Source organism: Lathyrus oleraceus, chromosome 6 (genome assembly GCF_024323335.1).
Source record: "Lathyrus oleraceus cultivar Zhongwan6 chromosome 6, CAAS_Psat_ZW6_1.0, whole genome shotgun sequence".
Lineage (NCBI taxonomy): Eukaryota > Viridiplantae > Streptophyta > Magnoliopsida > Fabales > Fabaceae > Lathyrus > Lathyrus oleraceus.
In genome coordinates, this window is record NC_066584.1 from 329,653,838 (window position 1) to 329,676,230 (window position 22,393).

General features: G+C 35.9%; 1 protein-coding gene across 1 annotated transcript; it reads right to left on the minus strand.

Annotated features, from left to right (window-relative positions):
- Positions 1-1,009: 1,009 nt before the first annotated feature.
- LOC127096866 (SART-1 family protein DOT2) lies at positions 1,010-14,282 on the minus strand. The gene is made up of 13 exons (XM_051035402.1): positions 14,071-14,282; positions 13,121-13,886; positions 10,633-10,756; positions 10,432-10,483; positions 8,278-8,391; positions 8,086-8,182; positions 7,911-7,977; positions 7,754-7,813; positions 6,402-7,017; positions 5,623-5,999; positions 4,470-4,690; positions 2,393-2,477; positions 1,010-1,320 (listed from the first exon to the last, which is right to left on the minus strand). The coding sequence occupies exons 2-13, from the start codon at positions 13,876-13,878 to the stop codon at positions 1,246-1,248; spliced, it is 2,646 nt and encodes an 881-aa protein (XP_050891359.1). The 5' UTR covers positions 13,879-13,886; positions 14,071-14,282; the 3' UTR covers positions 1,010-1,245.
- Positions 14,283-22,393: the final 8,111 nt, after the last annotated feature.

Here is a 22,393-nt window from a genome sequence, read left to right on the forward strand (position 1 = left end):
ATATTTATACAAAAAATGAGGGATGAAATGATGAACTTTACCTTAAATTTCAATGTCTTTTACTCCATTTGATGTGATAAAATACAAAACTGATATTTTTGTATTGAAAAATTGATTGAGAATGGAGAAAAAAAATTAAGAATTTTGAGAGTAAATTTTTGTTTGATCATAAGGAAGAAGAACATGCAATGTGGTGTTTTATTCAATTTCCCGCTTGCATCTTCAAAATCATCATCGAGTTGTTAAATAAATCAACTCGATCAATAAAAACATCCTAAATTAGTGCATGGAATTTTACTGAGATGTATCTTTGAATTCAACCGAGAAAATATATTAAAATGCATTTCCAAAAACGATTGACAAATATAGAATAACCGACCAAAATACAAATACTTAAGTGCATTCGAATATTCATTCCATGACCCATTCTAGGACACCATTAAGGGATTTTTTTAATTTTGAAATGGAATGACCCATTCGAGGACACCATTAAGGGAATTTTTGAATTTTGAAATGGAATGAGTATTTCCCTAATAAGTTTGCTAAAATAAACTCATTCTTTATCACTTCAAAGAATCCAAATCCTCCCGCCCAGCATTATAATCAAATGACAGCCATTAAAATAAAACAATTCAATTTTTCAGTATTTTAAGAGAACTTTTAAAGTTGAAATTTAACCATCTAAACAATGCGTATAGGGATTAGAGTTAGATGTTACAACCCAGAAAAACAATCGAACAAGAACATTGCCTTTATAGAAACATTCAATACTAATTGATTTGGCAAAAAAAAAAATACTATTGTAGTTTTCCCAATTCTACTCCCGATAAAAAACGCTTACAAAAAGATTGTCCTGAAATCCGAGTGAAGACGCTAAAAGATGGAAACGGTTAAAATGATAAAGGGTGTGTGTTCTTATTGGGTCTGGGACTAATGAAATAATTTAGTTAAAACGTTGAATTCTACTCAGACCTGGTCAATAATCCCCCAAATCATAAAAACTACTATAAAGAGTTTTAACATTTGATTCTTCCATTCCCACATATTTTCAAAATTCTCATACAACTCTTTTTGTTTACTCTTTCATCTCAGTTTTATGGATTATTCGCCCTCATTTCTTCAATGTACAGAATACAAAATAATGTGAGTTCTATGGATTCCTCAACCTCGTGTCATTAAATTTTCAAATCAATTTGCAACCTTGTAAGGATTTTAGCTTGAAATGTTTTTCGTTACAAAGAGGAATCAAGATTTCGTCTTTTTTGGGGTATCTGAGCTTGATTGTTCAGCTTTCCTCTTGATTCCCAGAAAGTGCTCAACCTGAAACGATAAAAACATGTTCTTAACGGGGAGAATATGCAAAAAAAACTCAAAGTCAAACTCATAAAGCAAAGTATGCATATATTAAATAGCATAAAAGAGAGGTAAATATTTTAATCAACATCTCTGAGAAAAATTCTTCTTTGCAGTGTGTTAAAATGAAACGAAATTCATCCTAAATAATGTCAATGTTGAGTAATATGATGAACACTAGACCAAAAATGGGCATGTTAATTATTTTTTTCTAAAAAAAGGAAGGGCATTTAACCTTACCTAATTTTCTTCTTGTATTTAAAATTGAAAATAGTGGAAAGTGGAAACAAATGCAACCATAATATAAAGTCTAGTTCTCGGGCCTGTGAAGTCTAACAAAGCTCTCAATTCAGCCTTTAATAATCCTAAACCAGATAATGCAAGGCTGTCATATTGGTGGCCTATAAACTTATCCAACAGACATGACAGGTTTAACCACAACTGCTGATGCAACTGAACCTGTTACACAGGTGAAATTTGAGATCCCGCAAATCAATCTGGATAAAATTACAAATCTCCACTTCCTTTGTCTTTTAAAAGTATAATCGTTCTTTTAATCAATACATAATAGAAAGACAACTTGCATTGTTTTATATTTAGAAGGGTGACTGAGTATAAACATTGAGCACTAATTGCCACAGAATAAAATCACAAGAACAACAAATTTCTAGGGATTGATTTCCTTAACTTGAATAAAATGTGGAGATAAACATTTCAGACATCAAATTCCAAGGAATCCTAAAACATTCCATGAAAGAGTGCTCTCCAATCCAGTTCAGATGATATAGTGATTACAAACCGTCAGTTTTTAAATAACACTTAGTCTTGAAGAAATATCAAGGGTCTGTTTGCTTGTGCTTTTAGATTTTCTTTAATTATGTTTTAGTTTTATGATAATTCATGTTAATTAAGTTTCTCAAACAAAGGCTTAAACCCGCCAAAAAAAATAGTTTTAGTATTTTTCTCCATAGTTGAAGTAACTTTTGAAAATAAAAGACATTGTAAAGCACCCTTTTTTCTCAAAGCCTATACAAATTACCTTCCGGTCGCCGAGCATAGGTGTCAAACCACCAGGAAGATCCTTCTCAACTGTAGCAAAACCACTTTTTGGGTCACTAGTTTGTCTGCCAATAAAAGAACACATACATCAGCATATATAAACTAAAAACAAGGAAATGATAGAGGATAAGCTTAATAGGTTTTCTTTATATTATTATTAATTTTAAACTTCCATAAAAGTGCAAATACAGTATATTCAATAATATGGCATACAAAAGTTTTAAATCTTGCCAACATAATATCCATCCGCAAACACAAAAATGAAAGGCATGTTTCACTATGCTTTTCAAAATAAAGGGTGGGGTATAACAGCAGATGGAAACTATAGGATTCAAGTAGTGTGGATGGAAATGGACAAATGCTTTTAGGGTCGTCCGTGATAGAAGGTATCATACATGTTTAATGTTCAAAGGAAAAATATACTGCACAACTTAAAGGTGACAGTTATGCAGAAAAGTCATGTTATTGTTCAGTTAGGTAGCAATGCGGGTAGGGAATTTATTCACCTATGTGGGTGGTTATGTATTTTTAGTTATGCACAAGACAATTGTGTCAGTGTCACAATTAGGACATGCCTAATGTATGATGAAAGTAGAAGTAAGTGGGCAGGAAGGATGTATATTTGGTAGTTTAGAGTTTAGACAATTCATGCTCTGTAGGAATTACATAAATCTTGGACAGCATCTTTGCTTTAAGTCTGGCGTTCTGTAATAGCATTCTCGCTGTAGATTCTTACTTGATATACAACTTTGGTGGTTGATCCTAATCAACAAATATTAATCACCAAACTCAATTGGAAAGAATATGGGCCAGTTAAAAGCCATCATAAAAGTATGCTCATTGTTGAAATGGATAAGTGACTACATGAGACAAGAAAGAACGTTTGGACGGCTCCTATCGGAGAAAAGTATTGTCCCATCCCATTGTAGTTAATTTGTCTATGAGTATAGAAGATTCGTAGAAGCACCCGTGAGGAGGTAAAAAGAGACATAGAAAAGAAATTATGACAGAAATTCAAAGTTGAAAGGTAAATGATCTATCTTTAAACACAATACATGATAAAGCATTATGACATTGTATGGTCCATGTAGTTGACCCGACCTAGTGGAAAAAGGCTTGGTGGTGGTGGCTGTTCTCCTTGCTGTAGTATTCAGATTTGAACACAACATACCACTTATAGGCATTAATGTTTGGATATGCAAACTGATTAATAAAGAAACCATTTTCCTTAACCAAAAAATAAATAAACTATTAGAATGTGTGGGTTGGGTCTAACTCTGCCCTACAAAACCGGCTTGTAGGGTGAGGATTGCCCCCACATATTAGCACTTGATCCGGCCATATATTGCCTGATGTGGGGCTCTTAACACCCCTCTCACGCCCAGGATTGAACGTCTGGAGCGTGAAACTAAATGGTGGGTGACCCGATAGCGGAAACGGATCTCAAACCGGGCTCTGATGCCATCTTAGAATATGTGGGTCGGACCTAACTTGACCCTACAAAACCGGCTTGTAGGATGAGGATTGCTCCCACTTATAAGCACATGATCAGGCCATATATTGTCCTATGTGGGACTCCTAACATAAACAATTTCTCAAACTACATTTTACATAAACCAACCCCTACAATATGGGAAGAAGTGCAAAGTATAAGTAGAGGGGAAATAAGATATGAGAAGATATGGACTAGTAATCTCATCATCAACAAAGGTAAAACAAGGAATTACTCGGCACAATTAAATCATCAAATTATATCTAGTCTATAGTTGCTTCTTACTTTAGACAATAGATCAAGATATGGATCATTATATGGTGTCATAACTCATACATAATACGTATTGAAAATAAAGATCCAATAGTCCAAAATGTTGACATGGAGGATAGGAAATAGACTTTGATGTAAAAAGAATGTCCCCCATTAATTATAGCACCAACTTTTATCACAAAATCACAAAATCAATAATTAACCTTAGTATCTCATTCACATCAAATGTAAGCATTTATTTTATTTCTATCAAAGCTTCAAGAGTAAAAAGTTTGTGAAGTTAAAAACATACCCTGGTTTAACATGACCGCTGAGAACAAGATAGGGTGTCTTCATACGAGCTTGAGCTTCCCTCATTCTCTCCACAGACAACGATGGTGTATCCGAACTCTTCATTTGCTTCAATTTCAATTCTTCTTTAAATTGCTTCATACGCTTTTCCTGCTTCATTTTGCCAGGTTCTTTGCCATGGAACTTATGAGAAATTATTCGAAACGCTTCCTTAGGAGTCAACTGGAAGCAACAAAAGAACAAGGGAATCAAGGATAAGTAACATTCAACTCTAATGTGAAAACTGCAAAGTGGAAATGAAAGATATCTCAACATTGATTAAAAATACATTTGAGGGGAGTACCAATTTCAAGATACAGTGTACAACGAAATATTATAATCATTAAGCACCCAAATCCATGAACACATATTATATACGAAAGCATGCAAACCAAATCTTTAGACTAAAGGTGTAGTACTCCTATATCCCAAACCACAACAGACACTAATGAAATATTATAATCATTAAGCACCCAATTGCATGAACACATTATATAAAAAAGTATGCAAAGCAAATCTTTAGACTAATTCTAAAGGTGTAGTACCCCTACATTCCAAACCACAACAGATATCATTTTTTTTTGCTATTAGAAGTAAACAAGGTATGATCTATAAAGCTTATACAAAAATAATGAATATCTTCACACTCAAGTTACTTCGCATAAAAACAAGATTAATGAGGAAAGTGGACCACAACCACCGAGCCACATAACAACAACTTGATCTGTTGCGCTGCGGCAAAGAGGAAGTGATTAAACAACCTATAATTTCTTCTCCATAGACTAATAACACTGTTTCCTTTTTCGTGAGTTTTGCTTCATCTCAGACCCTCTTACTTTCTCCCTCCCTCCCTTTTTCCCACGCATGCCTGCTAAGTAAATTTTCAACAAAAAAAAAAGAAACAGACTGACTCAGGTAATTACCCCCATTCAGTTGAGTTTAGATGCTCCATAAGCCTGTAAGCTTTATTAAGTCCTATAGTAAACATCCTCGCTAACTACCATAATGCAAAAATGCCAATGCAGCAATCAAAAATAATATAATATGAACCTAGTGCTACAGTAAAAGCTACATATGACCCCAAAAAATGATGAAAATGAATATGGAGGACTTACAATTCTCCCAAACTCATCTGTCCTCTCAATGTGAATCTCTTTTTTATTCTGTACTTCCTTTCCTTCATCCTCTACAATCCCAACCAATTTGCTTTTCTTCTTATCCATGTTTCTGCCACCCCATTCAATGCTTTCTTTAAGTGTTCCTCGATCTTTAAGCAGTTTCAATGCACCTGACAGTCCTTTCCCTACAGCAACTTCATGTATACTTTCATCAGGAACTATCACCTCCTTGTCTTCTGAGTTGGGTTGCTCATCTTTTTCAGTTTCGTTAACCTCAGTCCACCCACCAGCTTCATCTTTCTTTTCCTCAACAGGAACATTTGCCTCTTCGACATCATGCATGAAAACATCTTCACCTTCTGGCTTACGTGCTTCTGAAAAATAGAAAAGCAACACACACAAGTTATACCTATTTATCAGCTTCCCCTTTATATACTCTCTACACCAACAGTTCTAACAAGCTGACAAAACAATGTTTCTATGTCAGAAACATCTACAATGTCCAACAAAAATAGCACAGAAAGAAGTACAGATTAAACAGAATATTGCAAAAAGAAACAACCGATTTCAACAAAAAAATAACTACATAGTATAAGCCAATCCTAACTTGTTATAAAAATACATTTTACCTGCTAGCTTACAAAGAAGTGTTGTTAAAAAAAGATGATTCTCTCTTACATTTAATCAGAACAATCAGACTTCATAACATCAACATCAAGACAGTATGAACTTCTTTATATTGTGAAAAAAAAAAACATAATCACATAAAAACTTACCTTCATCAATGTGAAGACCCCAGACAAATTCTTCCATCTCTGTAAAGACCACCTTATTTTCTCTTGACTCTCCAGCTGTAGAATTTGGATCATCAACAGTCTCATTACTAGGATTTGAGGCGGCTAGTAAAGCAATAGCTTGAGGGCCAGATGCTCCTTTCTCCTCCTGTTTCTTAAAAGCTAGTCGCCTTGCCTTCTCTAAAGATTTCCGAAGATCCTCGTCATCATCTGCAAAAGCTGGGGTTTCATCTTCCTCTGTTTTTTTGTACAGAGATTGTTCTGGACGAAGTAATTTGGAGGCTTCATCTGCTTTAGCATAAGCAGACTGATAAGCATTATTTCTCATTTCAGCTGCCAATCTTTCTTGTTCATCTTTGATGGCTTGCCTCTTTGCATCTTTCCGAGAACCAAGGTCGCCAACACCCAATCCTGAAGAGATAGCTTCAGCTTCAAGGGCATTAATGTCCAGCTTATCTTTCTTCCGTAAGGACTTTTTCTTCTTGGGCTTCTTAAATTGAAGCATTTCTTCATGAGAATAGTAGTCTGATGATACCTTTCCAGATGAAGTAAGGTCTTCAAAGTTATTAGTGGAAACACCAGTTAACCTTCTTCGGAGCTGTTAGTAGGAAAAGAAGATACCCCTCTTAGCCAAATAATAAAAGACTAAAACACATACTGTATGACATATACATGTAGCTGATTCAATCAATTTCTAAGGAACAATTACAAGAGGAAAGGAAGTAGTATGAAAACAATTAGAGATAGGTAGTAATAGAAAATGCAGTTGCTTTTTCCATTTTCGGTTGTAACTATTGAATTGGAAAGTTAGTTACAACAGTTGCTAACTGGTTGTATTTATAACAACCAGTTTAACCTGCTGTAGCAGGTGAAACATCTGACAGGTGTCAGTTAGAACTAGATACAAAGCCTAGACTTAGCTAGCTTCAACATATCTCTTATAGGTAGTCATAGACAGTAATATTCTGACCACAGAAGGCGCATACAACAGCAACGTCATAAACAATATTCTGATAGCAGAAAGCCTATGCAAGTTATGCAACAATAACAACAAAAGGCTTTGAGATCTATTAAATGGACCAAATGATATTATACTGCTCTATTGTCAATCATGGAAAGCTCACAACCATGGAAGTTTCATAAGCAGAGAATTTTTGAAGCTCCATCTTTACTTTCTTGAAAAGTATTCCATAAAAAAACAAATACATATATATATATGTATATATATATATATGTATATATATATATATATATATATGTATATATATATATATATATATATATATATATATATATATATATATATATATATATATATTAAAATAGTAACTGACCTCTTCAAGTTTCTTTTCAGCTTCACCTGAGAACCTTCCTCTTTCATCCAAAGTTAAACCCTGAATAAAAAACTCAGATGAGTATAAGCATTCACAATAACTACCTTGCTCAACAGTTTATGCTTTGGAATGTAAGAAGAAACAATGAGCATCAAACCTCTTCGGCGACTGGATCATCATATTTTGGAAGTATTTTCTTTTCTGAGGAGGGATCATCATTGAACCTGAAATTGATAGCCATGCTTCATCAGATTAAAGATTTGATTCTACAACATTTCAGTTTCTATTTACATTGTTTCAATCACAACGGACGATAGTAATGATCATCTTACTTATCATCGTATATGCCAGTTTTCTTTTTTGCAGCTTTATAAGCATCATCTCGGCGTTTTTGTTCCCCAATTTCCACATTCTCGAGCATATCAACGTCTGGAGTGTGAGAAAACAAATTATTTTACACAATGATGCACAACAACTCAGAATTCAAACAAGAACAATATAAGAAGAACACCGAGAAGTTGTACCTTCATTAAGATCACCATCAGCAAGTATGGGCTGATCTCTGATTGTCAGAACTACAGTACCACCTTCTGCTACTTTGTCAAGGCCATGAAGAACTTTCACCCCCGCCAGGTGATCTGTATGATATTCAGCATACAAGTATATATTACCAATCATATTAACAATGGAGCAGATTCTTAACCTCTAAAGACATATCACATAACTAAAATGTCACTAGGCAATGGGCAGTTGTAGAAATTTAGTGCTTTGAGCTCTAATGTTGGTTCCATATGCATTGACAAAATAGTAGATCGTGCATTAAAATCAGAGTTTTGAAAACCAGATAGACCATTTGACCTGCTGAGCCAGAATATGGTGTGTACAGTATGTTAAACCAAAAAAACTGGTTGCAGAACCGGTGATAATGAACAAGTCAAACAGGTCCAGAGCCAGTAAAACCAATAAAACACCTATAGTCACAAACTTCTATATATGTGGATTTTTACTAGCAATCCGTTTGCTATTGGTTTCAATACTTCAGGATACATAATGCAATCAATCTATGTGGATTTAAAATTCAATTTAATTTTATCCAAAAATAATAAAAAGTTATCTGAATTTTTTACATTTATATGAAATTACTACTTAATGTACATTTACATATCATCTGTTCAACCGTGATTCACCACGCTTGAGCCATTAAACCATGAACCAGAAGCTCCACATTCTAAATGATCGTCCAATTTTAAATCATAGTTTCAAATCTCAAACAGTATCCCCAAGTGGCCAACTACATAACTACTACAGCTCCTCCCTATAGGGATAGCTGGCTATTATAACTCAAGTTTTACACTTATACGGCTCCTCTATACCCACTCATCTAATAGTTTAATATTATGTGAGGAGTGGTTAGAATTTGTTAGTTTCCTGTTGCTGTTACAGTTAACTACTGCTTTACCATTTTGTAACTGATCCTGTCTGTGACTCACTCACTATAAATATCAGGAGTCACTTGTGAAGAGTAACATCTCCCTCCCCTCATTCAGCTTTCTAATTATTTAAGTGTGTACATTTCCCTCAATTTTTCTGCAAAATCATACATTTACCCCCTCCCTCACTTTCATGTGCAGTAATTTGTCTTTGTCGTCAGCAACTGTTCCAGTATCAGCACCAGTTATTTTCTCCCACTCCATGTTAGGATGTACATTAGAAGAATTAGTTAGTTAGCTATTTGTTTAGTTAGAGAAGTATCTGTATGAATAGGAGAATTATGGAGATAGAGACTGTAAATTTTGAATATTGTAAAATTAGTGAACAGAGCAGCATCTCTATTGTGAAGGGAAACCCCTTGGAGGAGAGATTCTCTCCTATTCTTTTCTTATTTCTTAATAAAAACGTTACTTCTTTGGAATTCAATTCTTGGGTTCCAAACACCCCATTACCGAAAAACTAGATGAAGACAACATTCTTCTTTAGCATCAACCCTCTGAGCCAGAAATTGAAGAAAATTGCCTCCATCATTACCTCTTATACCCTCACATTCCACAGTGATTCTTGATGGAGCAATATGTGAACTTTGCAGGTGGGCGATGCTTATCAATTGTGGAGCAACAAGATCGTGATATTGGTTGTGTTCACTGTGAAAGCTAAGGGAGAAGCTGTCCGACCATTACACAACACTGAAAAGTTGTTGTTTCTGGATTCCTTGGCATCAAGGCTATTGATGTTTCTCTCTCCTCAATTGGTGATCTTGTACCTCCCATGGATGGAACAACTAATCAGAGATATAAATGTTAAAACTGACAGCTTAACTAATTTAGTTATGGTTAAGCTGTTACAGTGTGGGTAGTTCGAAACCTGTTACAGATCGTCACTCTCTAGTCTCTGCTATCAATAAATAGCTATTCAAAATTAGAGTACATGGAAGTATGAACAGTTCTCAGTTCTACATTGCCAATTCCTTCTGTTTCTGTTGTTTAGCTCAGTTTATTATTAATTAGGACAGCTGTCTTCTTCTCTGTTTGCATGTATAAGCTTTAGTTTGTTAGGACAGTTGTCCCACTTCAGTGAACTAACGCTTAATAATTGTATACATAGTAGAAGGCACGAACATTGAGACTTGAGAAATTACATACTACAGAACTTTACAGGATAAAGCAACAGGGAAAAGGATGTACCAGTGTGATGGGCGGTATCCTCATCGTCACTTCCCTCTACTGCGATGTTGTCCTATAAAAAATTTTAAATTACAAAAACTTGGTTACATACCTAAAATGCAAATATATATATATATATATATATATATATATATATATATATATATAAATCTTACACAAACAACATCACAACATATTAAAGGTGATAGATGAGTAAAAAACCTGCTCCTCAAAATGCTTTGAGAGCTGTGATACTCTTTTCTTTTCAAGCTTGCGGCTTTTATTAACCCATGATGAGATCTCAGAAGCTGCTTCAGATTGTTTATTTGTTCTTGTTTCTTTCATCCTATCCAAAACAATAGATTAAGAGGATATTGTCACAACAGAAGGGATTTTATAACAGTAAAAATGCAATATTTCAGAATATTGGTGATCAAAATAAACAAACAAGTTGATAATATAAACTCCAGCATAAAAACAGTCTAAAATTGAAGAGATTAAGCTGGTGATGGGTGTATTATCTTTGGAGGCCATGTAGCTTGCACTTCTTTAAAGAGAAAAGAACAATATAGTTAACATATGTGTTTTTTATCTTTAAAGAAAACATGCTTCTCAAAAAATTAGAAAAGAGGCCAATTTAAGTGCTTCTCTCAGAAGCAAGAAATAGTAAGTTATCAATGAAAATTATAAAAAATACATGAAAATTATAAAAAAAATACATGGTTTACTTGGAAAGAGTAAGTGCTTCTCTTCCGGGAACAATGAGTTAGAAATTAGAATAGGTTCATATAAACAGTTTTCAAGCCTAATTTTAGCAAATAATAATGAGATTGATTAGTTATGGTATCAAAATGATTACTTGATTATATGGTGCAATTCAAACATATGTGTGAATGTGATGCCTAAGAGACCCTGGCTAAGCATAAAATCAAGGTTTCACTTCCATCTACTCATCTTCTATCTTTTTTTTTGGTTTAACAATCAACCAGATTCCATTTTTTCAGCAACCTTGATAAAAAAAAGTCATCCCATCAAAAACCTAGCTAAATTATCTGTTCCTTGAATTGGCCCTAAAACCCATCAAAGCAAAACCCTACTCTTGCAGAAGCCATTCACAGCATCCACCCAACCATTATTAACTTGAACCTTAGAAGTATGCAATGGCTTTTAAACTCTATTCACCCACAAATATACTCAGTGAGCCCTCAGTGAGCCATCAATCCAATTATTTTTTCTCAATAATCCACCCAAGAAAATCTAAACACGCAATAAATCATAAATCCTTTGGCAACCTACAATGTACCAAATTCACAACATGCTAATACAGTACATATAATTCAAATACTACAAGATATGCAGTAAGGAATAAAATACTAAATGTTGTGACCAAGTGGCCATAGATTCTGTTCTGGGTGGCTTACAAGCAAATAAAATAAGTGTGTGTTGGACAGTGTCATCTCCCGGAAAACAGCCAACCCCAAACACACTAGCACAATAGTGGAAAGTGGGATGACTGATATTTTGAAGTTGCTTATTACTAATATTATTTGGTTTATAATGTTATTACAGTTTGTGCTTTATTTAATTTGCGATCTTACTATTTACTAATATTAGTTTAATATGTTTCATGTTATGTTTGTTGCTCTATGTGATCAATGATGGATAACTACCGGCCCCAAAAATGCTTGGTGGTATAGCGGATATTGATACGACTACTGTGTCAATATTTAGGAAAACAAAACAAGAAATTTATACCGAACAGATATAAAAGCTAAAATATAGAAGAATACAAAAAGTTAAAGACGTGCAAATATAAAAGCTAACATATAGAAGATTGCAAAAAGTTAAAAGACATACTCCTAACTAATAATCAAAATTATTATTACTAATATTCAAACTCAATAAAGTAAATAAGTTTTGAACTAATTTAAGCAATTAAAATATATACAAGTGATTCCTTAAATGGAATCACTATTTCCAAGCTCTTATTCGTCACCAAGTCCCCTCCCTTCACTTCACTACTAGACCTCGTTTGTGCTGCATCCTCCCCCTACTCTTTTGCCTATATTTTCTGTATCTCTATAGAGACAGGGTGGTTTCTAACTCTGTTTTGCTGCAAAGTGATTGGTTATGGAGGGAGGCTAGAAATTCGAAGAAAAGACTGACAGTAAGCCACACAAGGTAAGAAAGAAGGGGAGATGAAGCCTTTTAGGAGGAGACGAGATGAGATGACACCAAAGTCCTATTGTGTTGTCATTCAGAATTTTGGGGTGAAATGACAAAAATTAGAGGGACCGACTATAAGATGAGGTAAAATGGCTAGTTTAGGGTGAAATAACCAAAAAGTCCAAACCACTGACAATTTTACAAAAGTTTCACTATATCTGAAGCTATCGGTGGCACTACTTCTGTAATGTAACGCAATGGAGTTTCACGTACCACCTAGGGGCTCCTACACAACAATGCGACCTCTATAGACTAACCCTAAAATTACATAAACTAGCCTAGTCCAAACTCTACAGAAGAGCCATTAAAATTCTAAGCATTCATTATTGGCCAATTAATATACAATTATGAGTTTATGACCTGAAGCATAAAGTAATGAGTCGTGTATTCAAGCTCACATTGCAGAATCTACAATTTAATACTTCATCAAAGAACAAAAGTAAAAGTGATATGCAGTGAAGTAACAAATAAAAATAAGACTCACTTCAAGATACGTTCTTCAAGTTCTTTTTGTGACAAATGTGTTGATGTTTCACCATCTTTATCATCTTGATTGAGTTTTGAAGCCTTTGCATGCCTACCAACCTCCTCGTCTCTCTTTTCATGGTAGTCCACTTTATCATCAAGATTACCCGATTCATAATCTTCCTCATGAGCCTTTCTACTTCCTCTATCCCTTGACCTATCTTTATCTCGATCAGTCTCCCTATCCTCTCTAATTTTATCTTTTCCCTTATCCCGATCCACATCTCTATAACTTTCTCTATCTCTATGTTTCTCTCGCTCCTTTTCCTTTGCCTTATCCCTGTCCCTATCCCTAGTTTTCTCTTTTCCTCTCTCCTTCTCGCGCATTCGATCACTATCTTTCTCCAACTCTCTTTCTTTCTCCCGGTCTCTATCCTTACCCCGGTCCTTCTTATCTCTATCCCTCTCACGCTCCTTTTCCCTATATTTCTCTCTATCATAATCTTTCTCCCTTACTTTACCATCTTTACCCCTGTCCTTTTCCCGCTCATCCCTATTACGTTCCCTTCCAGCACCTCTATCCTTCTCTAAATCTTCAGAAGCCCTCTTGGGCTGATCCCTGTCTTTACTCCGGTGTTCCTTATCACTCTTCTTCCTATCCTTGCTCCTATGCCTGCTAGACTTGTCTACCCCATCATCATCATAATGCTCCCTCACAGGGGAATCGTCTTTGTCATTCCTATCATCGTACCGTGATTCAGACCACTCCACATCCATCACAAAACCTACAAACAAAACAAAAGCATATCATTGAACTGTAAGAAACAAAATCCCTAAGTTGTCAATTCCTCTGCTTTGGCGTGCAAATCGCAGTGAAATCGCATTCCGGCTTGCACTACAGGACCGCACCAGAAGAGGGGAATTAAAATCGGAAAGGTAAAAAAGAAAGAAGGAAAACAAGAAGGATACCTGGAAGTTCTCAGTTTCTGGCTGCGGATGACCAGCTCCGCCGGCGTTTAAATCAGTCAAATCCAACTCGTATCGCGGCAGCGCGATTGGACTGAACTGCGGAGTTGTGTTGTTTTAGGGTTTTGATTGTTAAAATTGATATGCTATGGTTCAGGTTTTGGACGGAGGTAAACCAAAATTGATTCGAGAAGTAAGAACTTGATTTTATTTTTTATTTAGGTTAAATACATGTGGCTTATTTGAATTTTTTTTTAAATATCCACTAATTTCAATTTAAATCTCTAAATAACATATTTTTTAAAAAAAATAGTAAAATAATCACTTTTTTAATTGAGGCGTGAGTTGAACTGACGCATATGTGCCATTAGCCTTGGCGCATGCATGCAAAAGCAATGCATATAGGTGTCACATACATTGGCGCATGCATTTATGTATGCGCCACCTGCATTGGCGCATGTTTGTGTGCGTGCTTTGGCGCATGCATAGTTTGTTTCTTCTATAAAACCACTCTCGCATCTCCATATTATTTCACACAACTTCTTACTCTCTTCCATTTTCCTTCAATTTCTTTAATCATCTTCAATTTTGTTTTCTTTAATCATGTCTGAATACATTCACAAGAGAAATGTTGATTTAATCTTTTCAACAGTCGTATCTTCAATAAATATTTGACTTTGGAATATAAATTCGTTTGAACGTCTTAATCGGACGTTGAACCATTGGTTAGATAGAGAAATTACAGGTGGTGAAAGGATTAGAAGAATTCAATGGCTTGAGTCCACGTTCAACCAAAATGGAGAAGTGTGTGAATGAGTGGATATTAAGACTGACAGAGATGTTAACAGGATGATGCATAATATATCCAAAATTATTTTGATGATTGTAATCACTTAGTTATAGTAATGGTATTTTAATTGTTGTAGTTGTTTGTGTTGTTGTTTATGTGTTGCTTGTGTGTTGACTGTGTTGTATTTGTTTGTGTTATTTTTAATATAAAGCAAAAGAGGTACATGTAAAATTATCTTGTTGTGCTCGTTCCAACACTAGGACAGTTAGTATGATTGTGACATGGATAACGACATGAACTGCATAATCGAACCATTTTGTTTGTCGTATCCATTTCAGTTCGAATACAGGTGATATTTGGTCGACCATTTTTCTTTCTTCGCATAACTTCATTGTGCTAGAGAATATCCCATTGATATTCAAGCCAGTAATCCTCTTTTACAACAACTGAAAAACTAATTTGGTAAATATTAGATAGGCTTATGACTTTGTAAATGTTATATAATGAGTAGGATGGATCCCTTCGAACCATTGAACATGCCGCAATGACATGGGAGCAAGGCATACAAAAGACTTGGAACTTTCCGCAGTCGCACCGACCTCTATCTAGTTTCACTATGTATTGTCTCATCGGCATGCCTTCATTGTGATCCGTGGATGCACCATACCTACAACCAATAAAAAAAAGACAATTTCAATCACCATTCAACGAATTTGGAGTTCAAACTTTTGACCAATCCTTTCAAGGTTTGATTAAAATTTCTATATGATATTCATGATATAGAGGAAAAAAAGATTATTTCAACGACCATCAACAAAAGACATGTGCTTTACCTGTATTTGAGATGATTTTAATGAAGGAGAATAGCGATCCAAAACACAGCGGAATTTAAAATTTCTCCTTTAGTGATCCTTACAAATGGGAATGATCAGTGATAGAATCGTTACCTCTTGTGGAGATGGTAACCTTTGATGCAAATCTACGGAACGATCACGAACGTTGAACGATGACAACGCCTCTACTCAGTCCACGCGAACAGATTCCTTCAATCTCAGTGCTAGCTGCTACGAATGAAGGCTTTGAGTGAGAGAGAGAGAGAGAGAGAGAGAGAGAGAGAAATGAAATTGCAACTGCACAAATGCTTCTATACAAGGGTTCTATTTATAGAACCACTTGTGTGGGCTGCAAGCTAAAAAGCTCACTCAAGTGAATGTGGCCCATATTTTATAATATGCCAAAATCACTTAAGTGTGTGGTACCTTACCGTATTTCGTATTCTACTTAAGTACAACGTACCTTACGATGTTCTACAATTCACTTAAGTGCACCGTACATTACGGTATTCCTTAGTTACTCTATCTCTCATCAATCCGTCCTTTTGTGTGTGACCGTGTAGGTTTTCACGGCATTGACAATTATATTAAATCACGTATTTAACATAATAAACAGTGAGCGGTATCTAGCAACACATCACTGCTACGCAAGACACAAAAATGTCATGTGATCTGACAAATCCTTTTGTGATAATACTTATGTGTACAATTACCCTTTTGCCCTTATATCTATATTGAACACAAGGCATAGACCGTGGCATCCTTGTCCAGTTCAATATTGGGTCCATAGACATTTATCCTGTTACGCAGGATGGACAAATTCCATCTAGGTCACTCATGTCCCTTAGCATGCTTCGTGGAGTACCCATCAATTGTCTTTATGGTCATCCAGTTACGAACAATGTTTGATCAGCAATAAGGCACTCGACTTTACATCTAGGGTCCATAGTGGTTTCAGGTCGAAGGATGGTATACATCATTGTCTCCATGAGAATAACTTATGACACTTTGCATAACATTCTATATAGTATTCTCATAGCGGGTCAATCCAGTATAAATATTACTCTTAATATTCATACATATGTTTAAGACTTGATAACTCTTTATCCATGATCCATGAGATGTGATCATCAATCTATATACATAATAGTCTTAATGCTTTAACGTTATCCCACTTCACAATAAAGCTCGACTACGGATACTTTAAGAATAGTGTCCTTATGTTTAATGTGATCTCATGATTAAGTCCCACTTGATACATTAAACGGACTATTTATTCTAGGGACTTTATTAGACAAACATAATAAAGAAAAAGCCTTTTATTATTAATAAATAATTCGATACAAGTACCAAAAGTATTGGCCTCTAGGGCTTACACCAACAATCTCCCACTAGCACTAGAGCCAATCAAGCATACCCCTAATGCCCATAGATCGAGTATGGTCATCATGCTTCTGTTGCACAAGAGGTTTTGTCAGTGGGTCAGCAATATTGTCAAGTGTAGGTACTCTGCATATTTTCACATCCTCTCTATCTATTATCTCTCGAATGAGGTGATAACGCCTAAGTATGTGTTTAGATCGTTGGTGAGATCTAGGTTCCTTAGCTTGTGCGATAGCACCATTGTTATCACAATAGAGACCAATGGGATCCACAATGCTAGGAACTATGCCAACTTCACTAATGAACTTTTTGATTCAAATAGTTTCCTTTGCTGCACTTGAGGCAACAATATACTCGGCCTCGGTTGTCGACTCAGCAACTGTATCTTGCTTTAAACTTTTCCAGCTCACAGCGCCACCGTTTAAGCAAAACACATAACCAGATTGCGATCTAAAGTCATCCTTATTTGTCTGGAAGCTAGCATCGGTGTATCCAATTACAGCCAGCTCTTCCCGACCTCCATATATCAAGAATGAGTCCTTAGTCCTTCTCAAATACTTAAGGATATTCTTGACAACTATCCAATGAGCATCACTAGGATCAGATTGATACCTACTCGTTGCACTTAAAGCATACGAGATATCTGATCGAGTACATAACATGGCATACATGATAGATCATATTGCAGATGCATATGGAATCTTATTCATGTGATCCCTTTATTCCTTAGTTAAAGGGGATTGTGTTTTTGATAGACACAGGCCATGTTGCATAGGTATGAATCCTTTCTTAGAATCATGCATATTAAAGCGTCTCAGCACTTTGTCTATGTACGTACACTGACTTAGGCCAAGCAGTTTTTGTGATCTATCTCTATAGATTCTGATTCCTAATATATAGGTTGCTTCACCTAGGTCCTCCATAGAAAATCATTTCCCAACCAAGACTTTACTTGTTGCATGGTAGGGACATCGTTTCCAATGAGTAATATGCCATCTATATATAATACCAGGAAAACGACCATGCTCCCACTAACCTTCTTGTAGACACAAGGCTCATCTTCGTTCTTGATGAATCCATATTGTTTTACTGTTTCATCAAAACGAAGATTCCATCTTCTGGAAGCTTGCTTCAATCCATAGATTGATCTTTGTAACTTTCATATCTCTTGGGCTTCTTCTGGTATGTCAAATCCTTCAGGTTGTGTCATGTACACATCCTCAAGAAGATTCCCATTAAGGAAAGCAGTTTTGACATCCATCTGCCATATTTCATAATCATGATATGCAACGATAGCAAGTAAAATCCGAACAGATTTAAGCATTGCAACTGGTGAAAAGGTTTCATCATAGTCAATCCCATGAAATTATTTATATCCTTTTGCAACCAGTCTTGCCTTATAGGTATGTACCTTACCATCCATGTCAGTCTTCTTTTTGAAGATCCACTTGCATCCTATAGGGTTAACTCCTACAGGAGGCTCTACCAAGGTCCAAACTTGGTTTGTGTACATGGAATCCATTTCAGATTTCATGGCTTCTAGCCACTTCCCAGACTCGGGACCAGTTATGGCCTCTTGAGAGGTCACATGCTCATCTTGATCCATGAGTAATACATCACCTTGATCAGTTATGAGATATCCATATCTATCAGGTAGGTGATGTATCCTGCTTGACCTACGCTGGTCTTGTTCTACTCGAGCAGGTTGCTCTTTCACAACTACTTGTGTTTCCTGCTCTAATTCCTCCATGGGTGTATCAATGCTTTGTGATTCTTGAATTTCTTCAAGCTACACTTTCCTCCCACTGATTCCTTTGGAAATAAAATCCTTTTCTAGGAAAACTCCAGTTCGAGCGACAAACACTTTGCCCTCATAAGGATTGTAGAAATATTACCCTATTGTTTCTTTAGGATACCCCACAAATAAGCATTTGTCAGATTTGGGCTCAAGCTTAGTTAAAATTTGTCGTTTCACATAAACTTCGCAACCCCAAATCTTCATGTAAGACATATGTGGTTTCTTACCACTCCATATCTCATATGGTGTCTTCTCAACCTTTTTGGATGAAACACGGTTAAGTGTGTAAGCTGTTGTCAATAGTGCATGTCCCCAAAAGGAGTTTGGAAGATCGGCATGACTCATCATGGATCGGACCATGTCTAACAGGGTTCGATTTCTTCTCTCAGATACACCATTCCATTAGGGTGTTCTAGGAAGAGTAAGTTGGGATAGGATCCCACACTCTTTCAGATGTTCATCAAACTCTAGGCTTAAATACTCACCACCTCGATCTGATCGAAGAGTTTTAATATTCTTACCTAGTTGGTTTTGTACTTCATTCTTGAATTCCTTGAACTTTTCAAAGGACTCTGATTTGTGTTTCATTAAATACACATAACCATATCTACTGAAATCATCAGTAAATGTGATGAAGTACTGAAAACCTCCTCTGGCTGGTATGTTCAGTGGTCCACATACATCAGTATGTATGAGGGCCAAAAGATCATTAGCTCTTTCACCTTTTCCTATGAATGGAGACTTTGTCATCTTTCCAATTAAACAAGACTTGCATGTCTCATATGATTCATAATCAAAAGAGTCCAAGAGTCCATCTTTATGGAGTTTGGAAATGTGTTTCTCATTTATGTGGCCTAATCGACAATGCCAAAGGTAAGTTGGATTTAACTCATTAGGGTTCATCCTTTTAGTATTAATGTTATAAATAGGCATTTCAAGATCAAGGACATATAGTCCATTGTTCATTTGTGCAGTAGCATAGAATATATAATTCAAATAAATTGAGCAACAATTGTTCTTTATTATAAATGAAAAACCAAACTTGTCCAAACAAGAAACGAAAATAATATTCCTGCTAATTGCAGGTACATAATAACAATTCTCTAACTGAATTATTAAACCACTAGGTAAAGTCAATACATAAGTTCCTACGGCTAAAGTAACAACCTTTGCTCCATTGTCAACTCGTAGGTCAACTTCACCTTTTGCCAAATCTCTACTCCTTTTTAGCCCCTGCACATTGGTACAAATATGAGAACCGCATCCAGTATCTAATACCCATGATGCAGAAGTAGATAACTTAATTTCAATAACAAAAATACTTGAAGTTGAAGTCTCTATTGTTGGTGTAAGCCCTAGAGGCAAATACTTTTGGTACTTGTATTGAATTATTTATTAATAATAAAAGGCTTTTTCTTTATTACGTTTGTTTAATAAAGTCCCTAGAATAGCTAGTCCGTTTAATGTATCAAGTGTGACTTGATCATGAGATCACATTAAACATAAGGACTCTATTCTTAAAGTATCTGTAGCCGAGCTTTATTGTGAAGTGGGATAACATTAAAGCATTAAGACTATTATGTATATAGACTGATGATCACATCTCATGGATCATGGATAAGGAGTTATCAAGTCTTAAACATAGGTATGAATATTAAGAGTAATATTTATACTGGATTGACCCGCTATGAGAATACTATATATAATGTTATGCAAAGTGTCATAAGTTATTCTCATGGTGATAATGGTGTATACCACTCTTCGACCTGAAACCACTATGGACCCTAGATGTAGAGTCAAGTGCTTTATTGTTGATTAATCGTTGTCCGTAACTGGATAACCATAAAGACAGTTGATGGGTACTCCACGAAGCATGTTGAGGGACATGAGTGACCTAGATGGAATTTGCCCATCCTACGTAACAGGATAAATGTCTATGGGCCCAATATTGAACTGGACAAGGATGACACGGTCTATGCCTTGTGTTCAATATAGACATAAGGGCAAAAGGGTAATTATACACATAAGTATTATCATAGAAGGATTTGTCAGATCACATGACATTTTCGTGTCTTGGGTAGCAGTAATGTGTTGTTAGATACCGCTCACTGTTTATTATGTTAAATACATGATTTAATATAATTGTCAATGCCGCGAAAACCTACAGGGTCACACACAAAGGACGGATTGATGAGAGATAGGGTAACTAAGGAACACCGTAAGGTAAAGTGCACTTAAGTGAGTTATAGAACATCGTAAGGTACGGTGTACTTAAGTAGAATACGAAATATGGTAAGGTATCATGGGCTTAAGTGATTTTGGGCATATTATAAGATATGGGCCAAAATACACTTAAGTGGGCTTTTAGCTTGAAGCCCACACAAGTGGTTTTATAAATAGAATCCTTGTGCAGAAGCATTAATTGCGGTTGCATTATTTTCGTTTTCTTTCTCTCTCTCTCTCTCACTCAAAGCCTTCATTCGTACTAGCTAGCACTGAGATTGAAGGAATCCGTTCGTGTGGACTGAGTAGAGACGTTGTCATCATTCAACGTTCGTGATCGCTCCGTGGATCTGCATCAAAGGTTTTGATCATCACAAGAGATCTGCACCAAAGGTTTCAATCGTCACAAGAGGTAAATATTCTATCACTGATCATGACCATTCGTAAGGATCTCTAAAGAAGAAAATTTTAATTTTCGCTGTGTTTTGGATCGCAATTCTCCTTTAGTGGTATCGGAGCCACTTACGAAACCATGAATCGGATAGTTGTTTATTTTCTGTATTAATATGATTAAAAGACAGAATGAATCAATTAATTAAACGGGTAATTAAATTTGGCATCATGAGTGTACGAGTTGGATGATTGATGTTGACTATGCTTCGGAACCGACATTAGTATGGTGAAGCAGCGATACATCGATCGTCCATAGGTTACGTAATTGAGACCGATCAACTTATATATGATATAAGTAATCCTAATGCAAAGTATGGTATATATGATATACTGTTTCTGTTTCATTCATTCAAACACTAAATGGTTGTTTTCCTTTGAGCGATCAATGGTCATTTGCTTCGGAATCCGACATTAGTATGGTGAAGCAATGACCTGTTGATCAATCATACTGAATCAACAACCGAGGTGTGTTTGACGGTCTAAAATTGGTGCATTAGGGTTAGTGACGGCGCAAAGGGTTGTGCCGTCAAGAAGTTATGAATTAAGGGTTTGTTGAAACACGTCTGTTGACTGTTTCAAAGCGCTGGTTTTTGGCCGCGTGACGATCGTCATGGACTTGTGACGATCGTAACAAGCTGGACGTGACGGTCGTCATGTGCTTTGTGACGGTCGTCACATTCACAGATCCAGAATTCTAGGCGTTTCTGTTTTTGGCTGCGTGACGTTCGTCATGGGCCTGTGACGGTCGTAACATGCTTGTGACGATCGTCACACTCACAGAGTCAGAATTCTCGGGGTTTCTGTTTTGTGACTGCACAAGAGTTGTGTTGATGCAAAACGATGTCC